This window comes from Diceros bicornis, chromosome 16 (assembly GCF_020826845.1).
Source record: "Diceros bicornis minor isolate mBicDic1 chromosome 16, mDicBic1.mat.cur, whole genome shotgun sequence".
NCBI classification, from domain to species: Eukaryota; Metazoa; Chordata; class Mammalia; order Perissodactyla; family Rhinocerotidae; genus Diceros; species Diceros bicornis.
In genome coordinates this window covers 58,542,657-58,564,469 of record NC_080755.1, presented here as the reverse complement: position 1 = coordinate 58,564,469, position 21,813 = coordinate 58,542,657, and the positions used below count along the sequence as shown (strand labels likewise).

The following is a 21,813-nucleotide window of genomic DNA, read 5'->3' as shown; positions in this document are numbered from 1 at the left end:
GGATAAAATATGAGGTTGGCAAGTACCTAGCATAACTCTCCTGGCAACTGACTGCTCAAACATTTGTACCATTAGCCAAAATAGAATGACTGAAAAAGAAGATAGAGAAGAGGGCAGGAGATAATTTTAGGGCAGAAAGAAATCCTGCCAGGCAGTGTAGTGTTACAGAAAGAACACAAGCTCTGCAGTCTGAGACTTTGTTTCAAATAGCAACTCTATCATTTTTGGTTATTAAGCAAATTACCTTCTCCGAGACCCAGGATCCTAATCTATAATATTTCCTACTTTGAGAACTTTTATGAGGATTAAATATTTATGTATGTGAAGCTCTTAGAATAAGCCAGATAATTAAAAAATATATTTGAATCTGCTGAAGGCCTGCACTGGTACTATGCCATATGCATAAAAAGGATGAAACCTGTAGCTTGCTCAATCAGATTATAATTTAATCTTCTAGTCATTAGGAATAGCAATGTTTTGAGATTTCTGCCTGTTGGAATTTTGAACCTAAGGTCAACTGGCTGACATCATAATCCGTTTCCGTTCTCATAACACACGTTCAATAATTGACTTAATCTAAATCTTTTGATATTTTATGTCCCATAAAAATTTCATCTAAGTCAGACGTAGTGACTGCTGCAGGAACCATCGCATAAAACTATTGCTTTTATAAATCATTTTTGTTGCATAGAATAACAAACAGCAATATAAGTATTTTATAATATTTTACTTATTTCAAAAATAATCAAAAAACAGAGGAACAAATAAACAAAAAAATTATATCCTATGGTCAACTTCATTTTTTCAGGTTTCAACAGAAACAAAATTTTAAGAAGGGACTCCTTTAGTTGGCAAAACTGCATTTATGGGTCTTACTACTATAAGACCGATCTCCCATTTTGCAAACAGGTTCAAAGAAGATTCCAAATTCATTTGGGAAATATATGGAGAGTCACACAGCAATCCACAGCCTTCCATCTTTCTACCAGTGCTAACTCCCACCTCTTTTCACCAATTGGATCGCTCACTGCACAGGAGCAGCAAGTGAAAGAGCTGGCACAATTCAACCTCAGGCAGCGTTGTCCGAGACGAAGTCGTTTTCCAAGTTTAGCTAGTATTTAACTTCCGGGAAACGCCCCCCAACCCACACAGCCTGCCCCGCCCCCACCGAAAAGCACCCCCTCGCTAGGTTCCCACGCTCCCGGAGGCAGCACAGCGCGCAAAGGGTTCCAGAACGCGACTGCGCGTGCGCCGCAGTTCCGCGCATGCGCTGTAGTCCCGCGCATGCTCAGAGGCGGAGGCCGGCCGGGTCCTGGGAGGGTACCGGAGGCCGGCCTGCCCCGCCCCCGCCCTCAGCGCGGAGCTTCCCTTCCGCGCCCGGACGGGCCCGCTTCCCTTTCCGAGAGCGCAGGCGGCGGCCGCCGGTGTTTCTCTCCTCTCCGCCAAGTCGGCTCTGACCGCTCCCCTGCGGCGAGCATGGCAGCTTGGAAAGGCGGGGCTGCTCTGCGGCTCTGCGCCACAGGTAAAGGCCGCGCGGGCGATGGGGCGGGCGCGGGGACCCTTCCCCGGAGGGATCGGGCCTGGGCAGGGGTCTGCGGCCCCGCTGGGGCGAGGCTGCGGGCTCTGCCCCAGTGCTCCTCCGCTCCCGGGCCCGCCTAACTGAGCGGACGCCTTAGGGTCCTGCCCCCACCCGCTCTGCGGGGACCCGGGCCCGCCGCCGGGAAGATGCGGCTGGCTTCCGTTCCTTCTTTGCTGCGAGTGGCAGGAAGTTTCAGGAGCGCCGACTCCATTGATCGGCGTGAAGGGTGATGCCGCCTTCCCAGCTTGTGGCCAAACCTTGCTCTGGCTTTAGCTTCCGAGTTTTGTCACGTCTGAAGAATTTTTACCCACCCAGGGTCCAAGAGGGATGGCCGAGGACAGAGAGATCACGGGCAGGTCGCCGGGGTTGTGCGGTGTGAGAAGTGATCTGAGTGCGTGGTGGCGTTTCTCAGCCTCCTCCTGCCAGCGTGGGGCACCGTGGTCCTCACTGTGGTGTGTTCACTCACTCAGCCACTGTTTACTTCCCACTACGTGCCAGACGCTCTTCTGTAATAAGTGTTAGAGGTGGAGCTCAATTTTGTTTCTCTCAGTCAATTTGGGGGGAAAAAAACATAATAGTATTTTGAATGGCATTTGGAGTTTATACTGAGGCGGTAATTGCTACTAGAGAAAAAGGAGAATATAGAAGAACGATTTCTATTTCTACTCCAAAAAGATGGAATGGTAAACAGGAAAAATTAGGAGGAGAGAAAAAATATGTTTGAAAGGAACTTCTATGTCTTAGACTTACCAGCCTACATAGAACTTGCCTGTCACAATGGTTGCATGCAGAATAAATGTTGATTCAATGGATGAACTCCTTATGCTTACATCGTTTGTGCTCTGGGATGAATCAGTGATGCATTTTTTGTTAGGTTGTAAAAAATCAAAAAACATTTTATGGGTGACTGAGCGTATAGTACAAGCTAAATGATAAATCAGCACTTAACTGTGTTGTGTATATTTTGTTTTTTCTTTTCTTTTCCAGTTGTTTTACTTGATATGGCTTTCTGTAAAGGATTTGTAGAAGATTTAGATGAATCGTGAGTATACATATTTTTAAATAGTATATTCTTTCAACTCTAATGTTATCTGAATATTTGCTTAAATATAATCTTTTAATAGAGACAGTAATGACCAGTGCTGACAGCACTCATTTTGTGGCAGGAGCTGCCCTCAGTGCTATGTAAGGACAAAATGGGGTTATGCTCAGAGTTTTACTAACAGTTTTAAGATCAAAAAACTGTGGCATACTCTTCTATATTCTATTTTATCATTTAACTGTGTACTTGTTATGTTTTTCTGCTTTAGTCACTACTGAGTGGGTGCTGAAATTCTGTAACCACACTGTATATTTATCTTTTCAGTACCACAGCATTAATCACAAGGCCTTGCTTATAGACCAGATTCCTATGTGTGATCTTTCAGTCCTGACCAAAGGCAATTACAAGGCTTTTCCTAGCAGGCCTCAAGGGAGAAGCTGCCGTCCCCACATCAGACTTGGTGTACTGTAGTCTCTGGAGGGAGTTGTAGTCATAGACTCAGGCCCCCTGGGCCAGCCATGCTCATGGATGTCTGCATTCCTAACCTCGTTGCCCTTTTGGAGGCCTCCTTACTGGGCACCTTACCTAAGGCATTTTCTAGGCTCCTCTGCTGAGACCTCCTAATTGAGGGGCTCGGCTGAGGCGCTCTTCTCCACTTGGACTCAGTACCTTTCCACTCCTATGCCTTTTCCTTCTCCCTCCCTCTGCCCATGGGTCCATAAAGAGGCAGCAGCCTCTGATTCAGTGCTCCTCAGCAGTGGGATGAATTCCTCGGTCTGTACTGCCTTCACCTGACACTTGGCTGTGCCTGTTCCACTCTGAAAAATGGAACGCCAAGGAGCTGGTGCCTTTTTTTGCCTCTTGGCTTGCATCGTCACAGTAAGTGATAAAAGGCTTGATGGTTCCTTTTAGTTAGACTGTTGTCCTAATTAACCACCTCTACACAACAAAATTGATGCAGCAGCAAGGTGGTCACTTGAGCACAGTGCTGTTCTGGAAGAGCAAAAAGCCTGCGAGTCCCATGGGGCACTGCACCAGCCAAGTACTAATGGGTACTGGGGAGTGCTAGCAGGTTATTTGCAGAAACTCTTTGATTCCAAAGAGAACTATTGTTGACACAGAGGTAATCTTGTTAAACTTAGTGGTACCTTGAGGCGTGTGACACTACAGACCTCCTCCTTTAGCATGCCCTAAAGGCGTGAGGCGTGACTTTGTCTGAGGAGGAGGAGGAAGGGGGAGAGCAAGTGCAGACACCCAAGACCCTCACCTTCCTCAGCTGGGTGCTGTGTGGACTCGGACAGGTTTGGTCCACCCATGATGAGTTTCCTGTCACCGAATAACATATCTGGCCCCCTCACAGAGGCTATAGTGGCCCTGCAGCCGCCCGGGTGATCCTTGGGTGTACAGTGCGGGATTAGGGACGGTGGATAATGAGACTGTTAACCACACTGGGATTTCTAGGTTTGTCCTTGCTGGTCCTGCTTTTTACCAGATTGAGTTAAGCCTCCTCATGAAGTCAGGTCATTTGGTCTGTGACACAATTCAGGTCTCAGCTGACAAATTTCCAGGCATGGAAAAAGCAGCCACCACCAAGATAGCAAAGATTGACCAACACAAAGAGTGACAATAAGAGTGAGAACTGGGCACCCTCTCCTGGGGGACCCATGCAAAAGCCTTTCCGAAAAGATCTCCAGGTCTGATTACGCAATAATGGGGTCTCAAAGGAGAAGATTAATAGGCTGTTCACCAACGACCTCATGGCCAGGTACCAAGCATGCGGGGTCTGATGGTGGTCCCGCTACAGTCAGCACGATGACAGCCCTGTGAGTATTGTAAGTACTGTCCCCTTCATTCTACCCAGTGAGTCTGGAGATGAGTCGGAGAGCCCCGAAACCTTTACCCAGACCTTGATGATGTGTTAAGTTGAGGCCCCTCTGTCCGCACTGGGGGCTGGAGATCCTATGCCAAGGTCAGAGTTTGTTGGAGAGGTGGGGAAGGATTGCACTTCTTGGGCCTTTTGCATATCAGTGCACAGATGAGTGTGATCCCTACAGTCCCTGCTACCAGCATGAGGAGGATACATGTAATACTCTCTGGTTTTGAGTTTGTGACAACCGTTACCAGCACCCTGGCCGTGGCCTGGCTCTGGGTGAGTACTTTCGGGCCCCTACTACTGAATATGTTATTAGTATAGAGGTTTTATCCATGTGCATTCTCGGTCACCTTTGTCCCCAAGCCCCAGTGGGAATTGCTGCAGTTAGGGCCATCTTAGTGGAGCATGTAGAAGACTGAACCTACCAGACTACCAGCTCCTAGTGCCGTTGCCTCCCCAAACAATATTGGCTGCCTGGTGAGTAAAAGAAATAACTGCCCCAATTGCTGAGCTGGAGGAAGCCATAGTGCTCTGTGAGACTGTTCCTCATTCACTAGCACCATGTGGCCTGTGCGCAAGGCCTTGGGTACCTGGAGACTCACCATTGATTATAGGTAGCTTAGTACCATAGTGCCACCCTTGACACTGGTGGTACCTGACATCGGGAAGATGCTGCTGGAGGAAGCTTGGTCTGCAACATTTGATATTGCAAATGCCTTTTCTAGCATCCCTCTCTACTGGGCCAATGAGGATCAGTTTCCTTCCTGTGGAATGGATTCCAGCACACCTTTAATGTCCTTCTACAAGGCTATCTAAATTCCCCACGTATCTGCTATAAATGGGTAGGCCATGACCTGGAAAAGCTCCTCCTAGAGGGAGCACTGGCCTTCCACTGTGTTGATAATAACCTCCTAAAGGGCCTAGGCAAGGGCACTGCCCAACAAGGACTGGACACCATAGTGACTCACAAGTGGCAACATGGCTGTGCTGTTAATGCAGACAAGGGACAAGAACCTGTACTCAACTGAAATTTCTGGGTGTAATCTGGGAAGCAGTATAACATTTCATTCCAGAGAAGATCATTTCCAAACTTTTGGCCCTTCTGACTCCCCCCAAAAAAAAGAGGCCCAGGAGTTGATGGGCCTCTTTGGCTGCTGATGCTCTTATAACCTATGCAGGGATCTTGATGGTACCCATCTGCTGGGTTACCAGAAAGGCCACTGCCTTTGAGTAGGGCCCTAACCACCAGGCATCCCCTCTCCTGCGCCCCAGTGATCCACATCTCTCATTTGAGTTACATGTCTCAGAAACCTCTCAGTTCACTGGAGCCCATGGTAGAAGGACAACACCACAGGCCAGCATGGACCGGTAAGCTCCCTGAGTTGGCTGCGAGATAACCTGCCCTTTGAGAGGCAGTTATTGATTTGTTGGGCCTTGGTGGATGAGGGCAGTAGGAGGCTCAAGAGCAGAAATTCCAGTCATGTTGCTGAATAGCGACAGCTCTGGAATCTCTAGTGAAGTGGAAATGGCACATACAGTAGCCCAGCTGGAATCTCACAGCTCCATGAAAACGTCTCATGAGTGCCCCTCCACCTCCCAGGAATAACACACAAGGAGCCACTGCTTCCTCTGGCCCACTGGGGACCCAGATGTAGAGACCTCTCGGACCACCCATGGGCCTGGTTCACTGATGGCTCCTCCTGGTTAACTTGTCCTGGGGTGGAAATGGGTGTGGCTGCCTTCCAACCTGAAAGAGACCTGTCCTTCACCAGGCATGGTAAAGGGCGTTTGCGCAATAGGCAGTTTCATGCAGTGTGGAAGACTGTAAGATTATCTGCCTCACTGTTCCCCTGCCTCCTGCTCCTCGCTCCAGCCCCAGCGAATGAGCCCTGCTGTATTTTTGCTGACTCATGAGCTGTGGCTAATGGCTTGGTTATTTGGTTGTGTGGCATATAAAACAGGATCCCGGTGAAGACGAGACATTTGGATAAAAGATTGGTTCTCCTTCTAATAAACGTTTTGTTGTGTATATGGATACTCACCAGAAAGGCCCCTTTGCTGACAAAGGGAACATCACCATTGAGCATGCCATGCTTGTCAGCTAAATGGGGAAACTGAATTGTTCTTCATCTCAGAGCAGTCAGATGTGCAACTAATTGCCTCCTGGATCCACAAGAGGATGGCCCATGAAAATTCAGATACCATCCTAGATTGGGCTGGCATGCTCGGACTGCCACTGTTACTTCATGTCAATGGACCAGGGCGTTCTCATGAGATAGAACATGTTGGACCCCTGATTCCATCCATATTGTTCCCCTGGATCATGATTGCATTGACACTGTCTCTGGATTTGGTCTAGCCGTCCCCATGCATTCCACTGACTCAGGCCACATTATCCAGGCCCTGCAAGACCATATTTGTTTCCTGTTCGTTTTCCCTGAGAACACGGCATCTGATAACAGCCCTGGATTTGCAGCCCAGGCTACATATCAGTGGGCCCAGTCACGGGGCGTACAATAGACTCTTCGTGCTCCATATCATCCCTAATCCACAGAGGTAGTTGAGCATTTTAATGAACAGTTAAAGGAGGGGCTTAATCAGCTGATGGGTAGCCCCATGGGATGCATATCAGTATATAAAATAAAACTTTTTACTAAACCTCAAGGTGAGCAAAGCCAAAATATTTGGATTTACCAACCTGGGGGATTGAATAAGGGTGCTATCCTTGCCCATGGTACAGGACAGGCTGTGTTGCAGGTGGATAGATGTGAACACCATTGGACCTCAGAGCTCAGATATGGGGGATATACTCTCTTTGTCTTAATTACAGGTTTAAAAATCTTATTAAAATATTCCCATAGAAAACTTTTGTCATTCATCCAGTAGATATTGAATATAGATCACTGTGCAAGACACTAGCCAGATGAAACAAATATACTTCTTCCCTGGATTAGCATATTTGTGGTTGGATAACTACAATGTGTGGAAATTGATAATCATGAAGAGGATAAGGGTGATATGGAGAGATTGACTGCAGCTGTGAAGAATTTAGGAAGATATTATGGAGTGATGCTTTTAGCTGGATAGGAGTTGAACATGAAAGAATGCAGAAAGTCAGATAAACATTGTGAACTTAGCTGTGATAAACATCATAGTCTTGGAAATCATAGGGTGCTCGTATTTGAGTGGAAAGATGTGTTGGAACCAGATACTAAGAGTAGCAATTTGTCCTTTTTTTGTAGGTGGCAGGAGAGGGCCTAGAAGGTGTCAAATGAGAGTGGCATGATCAGAACTGTGTTTTAGGAAAATCCTTTGTATTGTGTCACTGTCCACAAAAGCACCCCCAGGTTTGGTTATTTACTAGGAGCACTCACAGGAGTCAGCCTATAGTCGAAGTCACAGCTATGATCTATTACAGTGAAAGGACATGAAGCAAAATCAACAAAGGAAATGGCTCATGGGGCAAATTCTGAGGGAAACTGGGAACAAGTTTCCAAGAGTCCTCTCCTAGTAGAGTCATGTAGGATGTGCTTAATTCCTCCACCAGGAGTTGTGACCACATGTGAGGAATGTTATCTCCCAAGGTGTTCATTAGACACTCAGTGCCCAGGGATTATGATTGAGGGTTGGTCATGTAAGCACCCTTCTGCCTAGCCTGTACCCAAATTTCAGACTCTCAGAAGGAAAGCACTGTTTGTCACAAAACCACATTGTTTGTACAATGTAGGAACAATGGTGGGAGCCCTCCTAAAATTGGCCCTCCTGGATGCCAAGTGAGGGCCAGTTTTGCAAGCAGACCTTTTTAAGGATGGCAGCCTCAGGCTTGCTGTGTTAACTTTACTGCACAGGTGTAAATGGAATAGAGGGGCTAGGAGCTGAGGCGTATATCTGTGTTTCTACCAAGTCCTACTTTAATTTTTTTTTTGATTCTTTATTCCTAACTACTTTATCAGTCCTCTTCTTTTATTACGATGTTTAATGGATAAAATTTAGAGGTCACTGAGTAAAACTTTTACATAAAAATTTATTTAAAGAATTTGTTCTGTGCTTCTGTATTTATCAGTTTATTATCCTCACCTATACTATTCAATTGCAAAGTGGAAATGTACAATCAGAGATTTGTTTTCTTGTTGTTTTTTAGGTTTAAAGACAGTCGAAAAGATGACATTTGGCTTGTAGATGTGAGTATGTAAATTTTTTGTACCAATTAACCACCCCTACCATTCTAAGTGTTATTTTCTATTCTCCACCCCAATATGGTAATATGCGGTTAGTGCTTATGTATATTACTAAATTTGTTTTCTTAGGTAGTACGGTTTGGGTTTTTGTATTAAAATCAACCTCAGAGCTTTAAGGTTCCTGGCAGGGGAACCTGTTTTTGATGAAATTCTGATGAGATCAACTTGCAGTTTATGTCTGAGGGAGATTAAGTATGATTTTATTGCAGAATTCACTCTCATTTTTTCATATTATCCAAGAGATTAAGTATATTAGTATCACTTGGCAGTCAAAATCATATTTTCATCTTAAGAGTGAACAGAATTAAATTTTCATCTTCCTTTCCTCACTTTCAAGTTTGGAATGTATTTAAACCGTGTAATGTTTGGGATTCGTTTTGATGTGCCTCAGTGAAAAACAAGTACAGTGGCAGCAAACGAGAGGGAGTAATAATGGCAGAGCTGACAGTCATTGAAGCCAGGCCATGGGCGTTAGGGCCCATTGTTTAATTCTTTCTCTCTCTTTTTGTGTGTGTTTGAACATTTCCACAGTATAATGTTGAAAAATAGATAAATCTCATTTCATGAAAGTGCGCCAAGCAGTTTGTGACATCATTTAACTAGAGGACCTAAGCACTAAGTCCCCAGTCATCTGATGGTTCTGGAGAAGGAAGAACTGTGGTTTTAATTTAGTCAGCCTGACTTGTCCCTATGCCAAGCCAGGCATCTTAATGATCTCCCGTGTCTTACCAGTGGTGATGCTTGAAGTAGCAAAGGCACCTGCTGTGTTGGAATTTCTGTAATAGAGATAGATGGATGTTGTTCATTAACCCTTAGGGGGTGTGCATATGAGGTGTGTATATGTACTTGGTGGTTTCATTTTATGTGTAGACACACTCACTTGGAAGCAAAGACGTTTTTATTGTAAATCGTATTTCTATTTTTTTTTTTTTTCGTGAAGAAGATCAGCCCTGAGCTAACAGCCAATGCCAATCCTCCTCTTTTTGCTAAGAAAGATTGGCCCTGGGCTAACATCCGTGCCCATATTCCTCTGCTTTATATGGAAGGCCGCCACAGCATGGCTTGACAAATGGTGCGTTGGTGCACGCCTGGGATCCGAACCTGCGAACCCTGGGCCGCCAAAGCGGAGTGCACGCACTTAGCCACTGTGCCACCAGGCCGGCCCCTCATATCTCTATTTTAAATAGATATCAGCAGTCATTTTAAATGAACTTACGGTAGTATCAGTGTTGAGGATGTGTTAGGAGTTAACCTGTCTAGGTTTATGTGTGTTTTATCTTTTATTATATAACCACTTTAAAAACTATATTTAGACTTTCTGTCTAAAACAGATTATTATCAGATCATTTAGTCAAAGCGATTCTTTAAAAATTAAGATTGATATCCACAGTAATACAACATTTTCGTGGTTGTCTTTTTTTTTTTTAAACAAGTTTTATGCACCATGGTGTGGCCACTGTAAAAAACTGGAACCGATTTGGAATGAAGTTGGTCTTGAGATGAAAAGCATTGGTTCTCCAGTTAAAGTTGGAAAGATGGATGCTACTTCCTATTCTAGTAAGCATTTACTCAGTTTATTATTTTACCATTCTCATAATGAAAATGTTTTAATTACATGAAGCAGTATTCAAGGTAAGAAGAAGAAATTTTTTTTTGGTTATGTAAAATTAAAGTTATCTTAATAATTTAAAACTGTACACTTTACAGTTAAATGAATTAGCCATTGAATGTTAAATATGCAGTATATGTTAATCGTATGCCTAACAAAGAAGTGTAAGCCATTGCTCCTACTTTGAGCCCACTTGAGATGATCAGTTTCCCTGAGGCATAAATACAGAAATTTGACTGTTAAACTATTGATGTTGGTTTGTGAATTGAGAGTGAGGTTTGTTGTCTGTTTGAGTAGCCTGAGATGACATAGTAGAGGAGTAAATGGGAACTTGAAAGATGAGTTGAGTTAGGATAAATACAAGTGAGCATCAGAAAAGTATTCACATTGGAGAGAATATTAGAGCAAAATCTTAGAGGTAAAAATGAGCTTAATAAGTATGTACCAGAGAATACAATGTCTTAAAGCAGAGATTGGCAAAAAAACTACAGCCCATGGACAAAATCTGGCCCGCCGCCCGTTTTTGTAAGTAGCGTTATTGGAACACAGCCACACTCTTGGTTCACTATCGTCTGTGGCTGCTTTCATGGTCCAAGGGCAGAGTTGACTAGTTGCAACAGAGACTGTATACCCCACAAAGCCTAAAATATTTATTATCTGACCCTTTACAGAAAAAGTTTACCAATGCCTATCTCAAAGGGTTTGAGAAAAGAAGAAATTAAGTTTAGAGAAGTATGATGTATCATAGAAATTTGGAAAAAGCATGGCTTCAGAAAGCAGACCTGGATTCAATTCCTGACTCTGCCTGCTGCTTTTGCTATGTAACGTAGGGAAAGTTTCTTTGTTAACATCTCTAAGCTTTGATGTCCACATTGGTAAATATTTATTAGTAATGCATCCTTTATTGTTTGTTTTTAGATTTGAGTGATGTAGCACATGTGAAGTCTCTTGTAGTATTCAATAAATGTAGGTTCTCTTTTCCTTTAATTAATGAAGAAAGTGGGAGTACGTAATGTGTATTTCTTTTTAGGAAATCAGCATTGCGTACTCAGGATACAACTTTGGAACAAGACAGACCTATATTTTAATCCCGACTCTGTCATGTCCTACTTTTGTGGCTTTGGGGAAGTGCTTAACCTCTTAACTTTAGCTTCCAGGTCTATAAACGGGAGAGTGATAATCCTCAAGGTTGTGAGGATTGTATTAGTATTTCACGTTCACAGTTCTTGGCACAGTGGCTACCCTGTATTACACGCTAAAGGATAAGACCAGATTTTAAGGGCCTCCCAGTTCAGACAAAGTGTTTGGATTTTATCAGTTGTCAATTGAGAAGTAATACATATTTTTGAGAAGGCAGGTGACTTGATAAAAATGTTTGTGGCAGCAACATATAGGATAGAAAAGAAGAGCATTTAGAGACAAGAAGATCATCTAAGTCGACCTTTGTATGCATCTTGGTGTAGGATGCTGGGAGCCCAGACTTGGGTACCAGCAGTGGAGTCAAGAGGAAACAGGAATTTTTACAGACATTTTCAAGGGTGAAGTCACAGATGTGATAGATTGGCTCTGTAGTATAAAGAACAACAATCGAAAATAATAGTACATATAAGAATCTTAGTGTAGTTACTGAACGACACTGCTACTGGTTATATGGGAAAGAATAATTAATTTTGTGTGCATTTTCATGTTAGCAGCTGTTTTGAATTTATGGTATTTTCCTTTATTGATGTTTGGGAATAGGGAACTGGAGTGCAGGTGAGATGTTAGAGCTGGATTTATTGTCACAAATTAATTATTGAAACTTGGAGAGGAGAAGAGATCAGTGGCAGGAAGTTATTGGAGAGAGAGAGAGAGTAATATGCTTGAGTTGGCATTTCTTAAAATAAACTTTTAACAATGTTTAAGAAATTATTCCTTTCTGCCATTGCTCACGAAAGTAACTTTTTGTGTCTAGGCATTATGTGTTGATTGGACGTGCGTACACGTACATTTATTCATATAGTCATTCATTCATACTGACTCAATCAGTATATATTTAGTAACTACCATTTGTCAAGCCCCGTACTAGTCTCTAGAGATTAAAGAAAGACCAAAACAAAGCCTTCTTGTCCTGGAAGTGCTTACAGTCTAATACAGGGAGAAAGAACAACAAACCAAGTGCAATAAAATCTTACACATGGCAAATTGTTGTGATCAAGTCAATCATTCAATGGAATAATAAAGTAAAATAATGTTTAAAGGAATGTGGGAGTATGGAAAAAAATAATCAGTAAGAAAAATAGTATCTATAAATCAGTAAAAATCTTAGTGGTGGATTATTCGTGTGATTCTACAGGGATAGCACTTTACATCAAGTCAAATTCTTTTTTACAGTACCTAATTTGTTAGTTTATTATTTAGTTTGTATTAAGTGCCCCTGTGTACCACTGTTGATTAGGTGGCACTATGATTAGGGAAAAAATAGCCAAGACTTTTTGCCTGAGTAGCTTAGAGGAGAAAGTGTTTTTAATGCTGTGATTAAAAAGCAGTAGTATTCTTTTAGGTCTTAAGACTTCATGTATGGTAGGTAGCCTTTTAGGTACTTTATGGTGGGACTTTTTTTCATTTCATTTTTCATAAACCATTAAGAGGTTTACCTTTTTGCTTCTGATGTATGATTGTTATCTTGTTCACTTAGCATTGTGTAATACATTATATTGAATTAATAGGAGGAAAAAACCTCTATGGAAGGTGCATAGCACATTATCTCAAGCAAACCATCTGGCTTTGGGAAAAGAGAAAGGGGAACTCGTATATACTGAGGCCCACCCTCTGCCAAGCATTGTGATAGGTGCTTTATATGGAATAAACCTCCTCCACCTACTTTCCCACCCCAAACCCCAACCTGCATGGTGATGCGTGCTTGTAAATCCCTGTGACTACTTGGATCATATAAACATAGTTTATTGAAAAGTCATTCTTTTGTCAGAGAGTTGTAGAGTCAGCATTCGGTCAGCAGATATTTAATGAGTGCTTCCTGTATGCCGGGATGTGCCAGGCACATTCTAGGCATTGGTGATACGTCCATGAGCAAAACAGACAAAAGTTTCTACTCTCATGGAATTTATGTTCTAGTGGGGAGAGAGAAAAAATAACCAATAAACGTAAGTAAATTGGTGTTATTTAGTGTTTGAGGTTAGTGATGGATACACTTTCCACTTTGTTACAGAATCAAGGAGATGTTTTATGTGCTATGGAGAAAAGAAATATTATCTTCCTAGTATTTAAAAAAAAGTTAAAGTATTCAAAAACTACTGTCTAGAGATTACAAGTAGATTTTTGGCATATAATTCTTAAAATTTCCTTAAATACTTTGACAGCTCCAATATAGGCATTTTAGTAGAACTTGGAATCAAACAGGTGAAGAAATAGAAGTTTTTTTCAAGCTAGCTGTCAACATTATTTTAGGTCTAATTATAAAATACTAAAGAATTGGCTGTTGTATAGGTATCTCTTCTACCCGCCCCCGTAAGTTGCTCTTCAAGCAGTCACAGCATCAGTCTTTCTCAGTGTTTAGTCTGCAGACTACTTGCCTTAGGATTACTTGAAGTGTCCAGTATAAATTCAGATTCTGAAGACCCACACCAGCCCTACCAAATGAAAGTCTTTGAGATTGGGTCGTGAGAATCTGTATTTTTAACATGGACTTCAGGTGATTCTGCTGCACACTTAAGTTGGAGAACCACAAATTAAAGTATTGTTTTGATGGGTAGATAGTCGTTTATGGGATTTTGGTTTGGGGTGGGATAGAATTATTCAGTGCTGAAGTGTAGAATATCTCTTAGAGTATTTGAGGGTAGCTTATTTCCCAATCACATAATTGCAGTGATTAGGAACAAAAGCCCTCACGCTCAGTCCAACGAATCTTGGCGTATAGAATTCTTCAACTAGAGAAATTTGAACTGTCGTGATTTATCCTGCCCTTTGTTTGGAATTGTACCAAAAATTTCTCAATGCGTGGTTTTAACTAATAATATTATTTATCAACATAAAAGGTTGTATATTATCGGATGTAAATTCAGATATGTATTTTAACCTCTCTTTTTTGTACATATCTCTTCAAAAATGAGTACTAAAATTGTTTCTTATTCAGAAGTTAAAATATGTTATGATGCTACGTGTAATGGTGTACTTTTTTCCATTATGAAACCACTGAAATTCTGTTTGTTCTTTAACCTAAGTGTGACGTCATTTTATGATAAAGATCATGGTTTACTTCTCTTTGATGTGTAAACTTGCAGCAGCATTTGGCCAATAATATTCTTATTCTGATTTCTTGTTCGCAGATTATATTTGCAAATTAGTTTTACCTTTCTAGACTATAAGCCCTTTTGCTCAGTGTATATATTTCAGGGTTGCTCATCCCTGGCAGTATTGACATTTGGAGCCAAATAATTCTTTGTGTTTTGGGGAGGGCATTGTGGGATGTTTAGCAGCATCCCTGGCCTCTTTCCCTACATCCCAGTAGTACCCTTCTCTTCCTGCTCGAGTTGTGGCAACCAGAAATGTCTCCAGACATTGCCCAGTGTCTCCTGGAGGGCAAAATCGCCCCCACTTGAGAACCGCTGCTATATTTTATTTCCTTTTCATGTTAGATACATAGTGATACTCAACAAATACTAAGAAAAACAGAATTTTGAACTGAAAATGACTTCAGATTAAGTCCAGCTGCTCTCTTCTTCCTACCTCCTATTGTATAGATGAAGTCGCAGAAGGTAGGTAGTGGTGAAATAACTTTGAGTAATTTCAAACACCAAAGTTAGGGGCATAATTAGGCCCAGAATCCAAGATCACCAGGATTCACATTGAAACTTATCTCTACCATAAAGTTATTATCATTTCAAGGAGAAATGAAATTGGGGGCTTCATGTTTAACCTCATTTTATGAGCATTTAAAATTACAGACTTCAGGGGAAGTTATTCATGTTACAATGGAGTCTTCAATTTGTGCAGGAATTGATCTTAGGTTTCTAAACAAACCGTTCTTGTCTAATACAAGAAAAGAACAATAAATTTAAACTCAGCCTTGAGTTTCAGTCTCAGCCCTGCTACCTAATCAATGCTTGCTCTCAAACCAGTTACCAGATCTCCCTAATATTAGTTTCTTTATCTGAAAAATAGCATTAGCACCCTTTGCCCCCTTCACAAAATTGTTTTGAGGTGTAGTGGGAGGTATATTAAAGCCAGTCATAAGGTATTCCACACATGCTAGTTCTTGTTAATATTATCTGGACATTGATGTGTCACCAGATGATTACCTAACGATGAGATCAGGATCAAGAATAGAAAAGAAATGGACCTAGCATTTAAGGATCTCTATGTGCCAGACTCTGCTAGATTGTTTTCCGCATGTTTTCTCATTTTAAAATACGCCCTCCTCCCCCCCACGAGATGAGTGGTATCCTCAGATGGGAAAGCAGAATAAGAGAAGTTAAGAAACTTATGCAGAGCTGCACCGATAATAAATGGAGAAGTTGGAATCCTGACCTGGGTCATCATTTGTCTATGACCCATGCTTTGCTTGTGTGCTTTTTTAAATTATACAACCATTTTCCTCTAGGGAAACCTAAGTTTGAAGTTTTAGGAGTCATTGTCAATTGAAATTCTGTCAGAAATGAAGGTTAATGCTCAGGGAGCCAAGGGACCATAGAGTGGGTGGTATCAGACATTTCCATCTGTAGATAAGAAAACTGAGGGCAAGTTATAGGGTTAAATGTGGAGCTGGGATTTTCTCTCTGAAGCCTCTCATGAGAACCACAATGTCACGCTATAAAATACTACCACTACATTTTCTTGTTGAGTGCGTGTTTCCTTTTCTTTATTTGATTTGTGTATAAATAAATTTTACAATAAATTATATAAAGAATTGCTAGTGGGGTATACCCCCCCGCAGTCAATTATATTAGTCTTTAAGTTATGGCATTTCTTAATAAGTTTTAGTTGAAGGTAATAAGGGCTAGTATTTACCTGCCTCCTTATTTTGGCAAGGGGGGCATTAAGAACATACTTTACTCAGATAATCTCCCCCTAATCATTTCTCTGTTTTTACTGGGAAGAAGACAGTCTCAATAACAGCAGTCCTCAGTTAGAATATACTAGACAGAACTAAGTCCTAAATTAGAGACGGGCGCACATAGTCAGAGGCAAGACCTGTATCTTCAGAACCTGAGTTCTTATTTTTGTTACCTCTTCTGTTTGTATTGCCTCTAGTTAAAAACCAGTGTTCATCACTGTCCAGATGTTTCTCCTCTCTCCACATGTTTAAGAGAGAAGCTCTAGAGTTGACAAAGCAAGGCAGAGAGATTTTTAGATGTTGTTTTGCCACAATTCACTTTGTCATTATTCTTGTGTATTGGTGGGGAGTGATGAGAAACCAAAGATTAATGATTACCAATGTGATTGGTAAACGGGAACACACGTATAGAAGTCGTTTCCTTTTACCCAAGTGTGATAAGAAAATATCCTAGAAATAAAGAAAATTGACAAAGGGAGAGATCATATGAGTAAATACTGTATACTTTGCATATACTAGTATAGTTGTGTAAATATATTGTACATTGTCTATTAACTGAGACTATTTTATTTCTTCTTTCTTGCTTTAGTTGCCTTGAATCTTTAAAGTAGTATAGTGTTAATTTGCCATATGCTATAGTGATTTGTATATTTCTTAAAATCTTAATTCTCTGTCGTTTGATTGTTTTTATTTTTGTTTCTTCTTTCCCTCAAAAAGATGCCATTGTAGCAACTATATCTTATTTTAATTAACGTGTGGTTTCAGAATAATCTTTGAGATAATTGGAATTATTCTAGGTTATTACAAAAGCAGAAACTTCTAAGTGAAGTTGCTTTTAGATCATATATTGACTGCAGAAATTAAGTAATTTTGCAAACATGATTTATGTTTTTAAAATTAAAATACAATGCAGTTCTTTTAAGACTCAGAAAACACTAAAGGACGAGATGGGCTTTTGCAGGTTTTTTTTGTTTTTTTTTTTTTTTAAGAAAAGTCAGTGAGATCTAGATGAAATATTTGTCCTGGAAAATGAAGTCAAATGAGAAATGAGACTTTATTTATATATATTTTTTAACAAGAATATCTTTTAAAATAAGTATTTTAGAGATAAAATTATAACTTTTCTTTTGGCATTTATTTCTTATTTGTCATAATGTTTTGTGCAGGCCGTAGGTTGGATTATTAAGTGATGGTTTTCTATGGGAATGTGATGTTTTTTCTTTTTTGTGTGTGGTTTTCTCTTCTTTTTTAAGACTTAAAAACAACATATCTGTATGGGTTTGTATAAATATATCTATATATTTTTAAAGTAAAAGGCTCATTTATTACCTAGTTTCTCATTTTTTAAAAAAATTTAGAACTATTTATTCTTTTTCTTATCAAGGCATTGCTTCAGAGTTTGGAGTTCGAGGTTATCCAACAATTAAGCTGTAAGTTGAGTGTTGTATGTTTATATGTGTATTTTTATTAGTTCACTCTACTTACGTTTTATTACGTTAATTTCTAGTAATTTCCTTGGAGGACTGAAGATTGGGGTTCAGCACTTCTTTCTAGGCATAGTATGTGATCAAAGTATATGCATCTTTATGCTTTTCTTTGTACTTAAGTAAATGTGTTGTCTAAGGCTAATTCACTAAACATGTTTTGAGTGCTTACTGTGGACAGGCACTATGCAAGGGATACAGTTGTAAATTGTGAAAGGTCTTTTACCCTTGAGGGGTTCAAGAGTGTATTCTGCTGTATCTTGTGAATCCTGTCTCCTAACAAATTTTACTTTTCTATAATTAGAATAGACTTGTTTCGTTAGAGATGAAAGAAAGAGAATCAAATTGATGGATGTTAATTCTAATCAGCAGATGTTGATCAAGTCTAATACAGAGGTATAAGTTGGGAGAAATGGTGTGATAATTCTAAAGGACTTAGAGTCATGATTTTATTGAATTTTCTCATCAGTATCATCCTTATTTTGGTAACATGGGGAGTTGAGGAGTTATTTTGAAACTTATTTTTATAGTAATGTGAGTTTTTATTTCAGTATTAAAATTTCAAATTTCAAAATTTGACTAAGTTTAATTTTTTTATTTCTTGAGTTTTCTGTTGACCTCACTCCTTCCCCCACTTTTTAAAAATGTTTGCTAAGCGTCTTTTACTTTGTTGTGTTAAGTAAATTATCCATTCTATTCTTTCTGCTTAACTATAGATGTTCTATTGTGTTTTCATAATTTTAAAAAAAATCTCAGTTACTTGGACACATAATTTATTGGCAGTCTTTTCGAAAATTATCTAATTTTCTAAAAATGGTATTTTTATGCATTGTTTTACTGTGTAATCTTGGAGCATCTATCAAGCTACTATGATGTTGTATTGCTTAAAATTTGTCTTACCTTTACCAAAGTACATTTAATTCCCTGCCCTTGAACTTACCTTTTAACAGAGAAGGTAGTGAGAATTATAATGTTTTGACAAGCTCTTGACCGTGAATGTGCAGATTATTCCATTTTTAGAAGGCATAGACACAATGCAAATATCAAATGCAGTCATGCGTCACCTAACAACAGGGATACATTCTAAGAACTGCATCATTAGGCGATTTTGTCATTGTGTGACAGATGTACTTACACAACCTAGATGGTATAGCCTGCTACACATCTAGGCTATATAATACTAATTTTATGGGACCACCATTGTCTCTGTGGTCCGTTGTTGACTGAAACGTCGTTATGCAGCGCATGACTATAGAGAGTGAACTTATTTCGTGTAATTTTACTAAAGTATAACCTTTTCTTTGTATTTTAAGTTGTTGGTCCCTTGAAGCCACTTGCCTACTGTATTTTACATGGTTATGCTGTTTCTAAAACTCCTCTGCAGTAATTATATACTGTAATTTTATGTAACAATAGAGAGTGATTAGCATTAAATATTAAAACAGTTGCAATAATCCAAGGGTTTTATATTTCTTTTTTTTTTTTTTTAAGATTAAAAGGGGACTTGGCATATAATTATAGAGGACCACGAACTAAAGATGATATTATTGAGTTTGCTCACAGAGTATCTGGGTAAGTTTTTACTAAGAAAAGCCTTTACTATATAATATTAATATTTGAAAATGTATTTTAATAGACCATATTGAATGTGCATATTTTTAGGGACTTAAATAAACAGACAGATTTTATTTAGGTTATGAGAAAAGATAGGGTTATATAGCATATGCAAAGAGATCCTTTAAAGAAACAAAAGGGACCATGATTTGTATTATATACTTGTTAACCTCACATTTAAATTCATTTAGCGTATAGAAGAATATTTTCCCTCATGGATTTTTAATACATTTTCAAAATATGATTACTTCTAACAACTTTGTGAATCTTAATTTTTATTTTATTATAATTTTGGTTCTGTACTGCCTTGTTTACATCAGTTAATTTTTCATGTTACGTAATTGCAGAGTTTTAAGAGAAACCCCACAATATTATTGTTCTGAGTAGACTTGGGCTTTAATCCCTAGCCTGTGATACTGGAAAATGCTTTTTAGATACAGCTAAAATACTTGTCCTGATCTATCACGTGCTACTTTATGCTGATTGTGAGGTATTATTGCACGTTTTGCTTAGAATGTGACATAATTAGAACCCAGAGATCTATTTGAATTACAGATCTCTGAGGTTTTACTGATAAGGAGACAGAAATTCTTCCATAAGCATTTTCTGTTGGTTTGAATTTGGTGATTTTGTGTTTTAATATATGTCTTGCTGGGATCTAAAGAAAGTTGGTGCTTATGATTGTATAGTGTGATTCTGTGGAACTTCCTGAAGAGAACATTTATCCAGATAGATTAACCTATATTGACTTTGAAAGTACAGGCACTTTCTTATGAGTTTGACAGGATATATTATATTGATTACTTTAAATAGCTTTAAATTGAAATATTAGGGTGGATTTATTGGGTGGCATGATACTATATGGCTTAAATTATTTGAGAAAAGGCACAGGATAGGAATAATCTTTATATATTAAAGTTTGCAAAGCTTATTAACATAATTTTTACTGTATTTTCTCATTGATTGCATATTTCATTTTCTTTATTTGCTTGATGAACCAATAAATTTTGAGATAACTTTATATGAGAGGATTGTAGTAGGATTGTAGTAGGATGTACTTTATTCTCCATGACCTAGATTAGTCTTTATGTTTTGGCAATTTTTAATGAGTTTTAGTTTAAGCTTAAGAAGGGCCCTCCTGATGTAACTAGGGGTGACTGTTGCAAGTGAAGTTTCAAGAGTCAGTTCTGGAGTTGCATCACAGACCTGTTAATTACTGAAGTATTGAAATAGAGGCTACAGTGGAGTGATGCAATGCATCTAGAGAATTGTGCATTTTGAAAATACGTTTGCCTTGGCAAAATATGTTTTGTTCTTTTTGCAATTTTGGTGGAGTAAAAATCTGATACCGCAGACCACATTTAAAAGAAGACTGCCTCCTCTGTTAGTTTTTTAATAATATTGTGTAACTGGTATGTTTTATAGTGACCTTTGATGTGCTTCATTTCTCAGTCTATTTGGCTTTGAAATATGCTTGATAATAAAACTCTTAGTAGAGATTTGTTTTCTCTTTATGAGGTTCTTATGTACTATTATGACTATCATTTTCCATTTTATTTTTCCTGAGAAGAATAGCATACTTATGAAACATTTTAGATTTTAACCTCTGTAGGGTATTTTAAAACTATATAGCATTTAAATGGACAGAATAAGACATACATATTCTTAACATAGTATTATAAACTCCTGGGATAGTACTTCCTAGTGTGTTTATGTGAATGATCTTTTGAAAGGAAGAAAAAAATAATTCTCATGTGGATTGTTTTGTTTTGATCTGAGGACTCTGAATGGATTATAGTTCTGTTTTTGCCTATCAAAATATTGGCTAAGATGATACTCTCTAAAGGAATGTATTTGAAACATTTTTTAAAGTGATAGATTACATTGTGGGTACTATATTTTTATTATATAGATATAATAGTGGTCATGGGCTAGAGTTTTATTAGATTTATTTGTATTGAGTGATACACTTAAAATACAGTTAATATGACATTAAAACTTTATAACTTTAGACATGATAGGGTATCATATAAATAGGAGTAAATTGTTTACTGTCTTTAGTTTAAATGCAAGTTGGTTTTTTGTTTGTTTTATTTTCAAACAGGGCTTTAATTCGGCCACTTCCAAGTCAGCAAATGTTTGAACATGTGCGGAAGAGACATCGTGTATTTTTCGTTTATATAGGTGGAGAGTCACCTTTGAAGGTATCAGATGATTTTTATTTTTTTTTTATTTTTTAGTGAGGAAGATTTGCTCTGAGCTAACATCTGTTGCTAATCTTCCTCTTTTTTTGCTTGAGGAAAATTAGCTCTGAGCTAATAT

The 21,813-nt window shown here is 39.2% G+C and overlaps 1 protein-coding gene across 3 annotated transcripts in view; it reads left to right on the top strand.

Annotated features, from left to right (window-relative positions):
• Positions 1-1,378: 1,378 nt before the first annotated feature.
• TMX3 (thioredoxin related transmembrane protein 3) overlaps positions 1,379-21,813 on the top strand; it is a 40,758-nt gene continuing 20,323 nt past the window's right edge. The window contains exons 1-7 of one of the 3 annotated variants that reach the window (XR_009222469.1): positions 1,379-1,522; positions 2,567-2,621; positions 8,636-8,675; positions 10,166-10,289; positions 17,778-17,823; positions 19,369-19,449; positions 21,596-21,695. Coding sequence is in view for 2 of the 3 variants with exons in the window: in XM_058557282.1 (XP_058413265.1) it covers positions 1,477-1,522; positions 2,567-2,621; positions 8,636-8,675; positions 10,166-10,289; positions 17,778-17,823; positions 19,369-19,449; positions 21,596-21,695 (492 nt within the window). In the remaining variant the exon portion in view is untranslated. Of the gene's footprint in view, positions 1,523-2,566; positions 2,622-8,635; positions 8,676-10,165; positions 10,290-17,777; positions 17,824-19,368; positions 19,450-21,595; positions 21,696-21,813 lie in introns of those variants that run through there. The other 2 variants (XM_058557282.1, XM_058557283.1) reach the window with 2 other exon arrangements.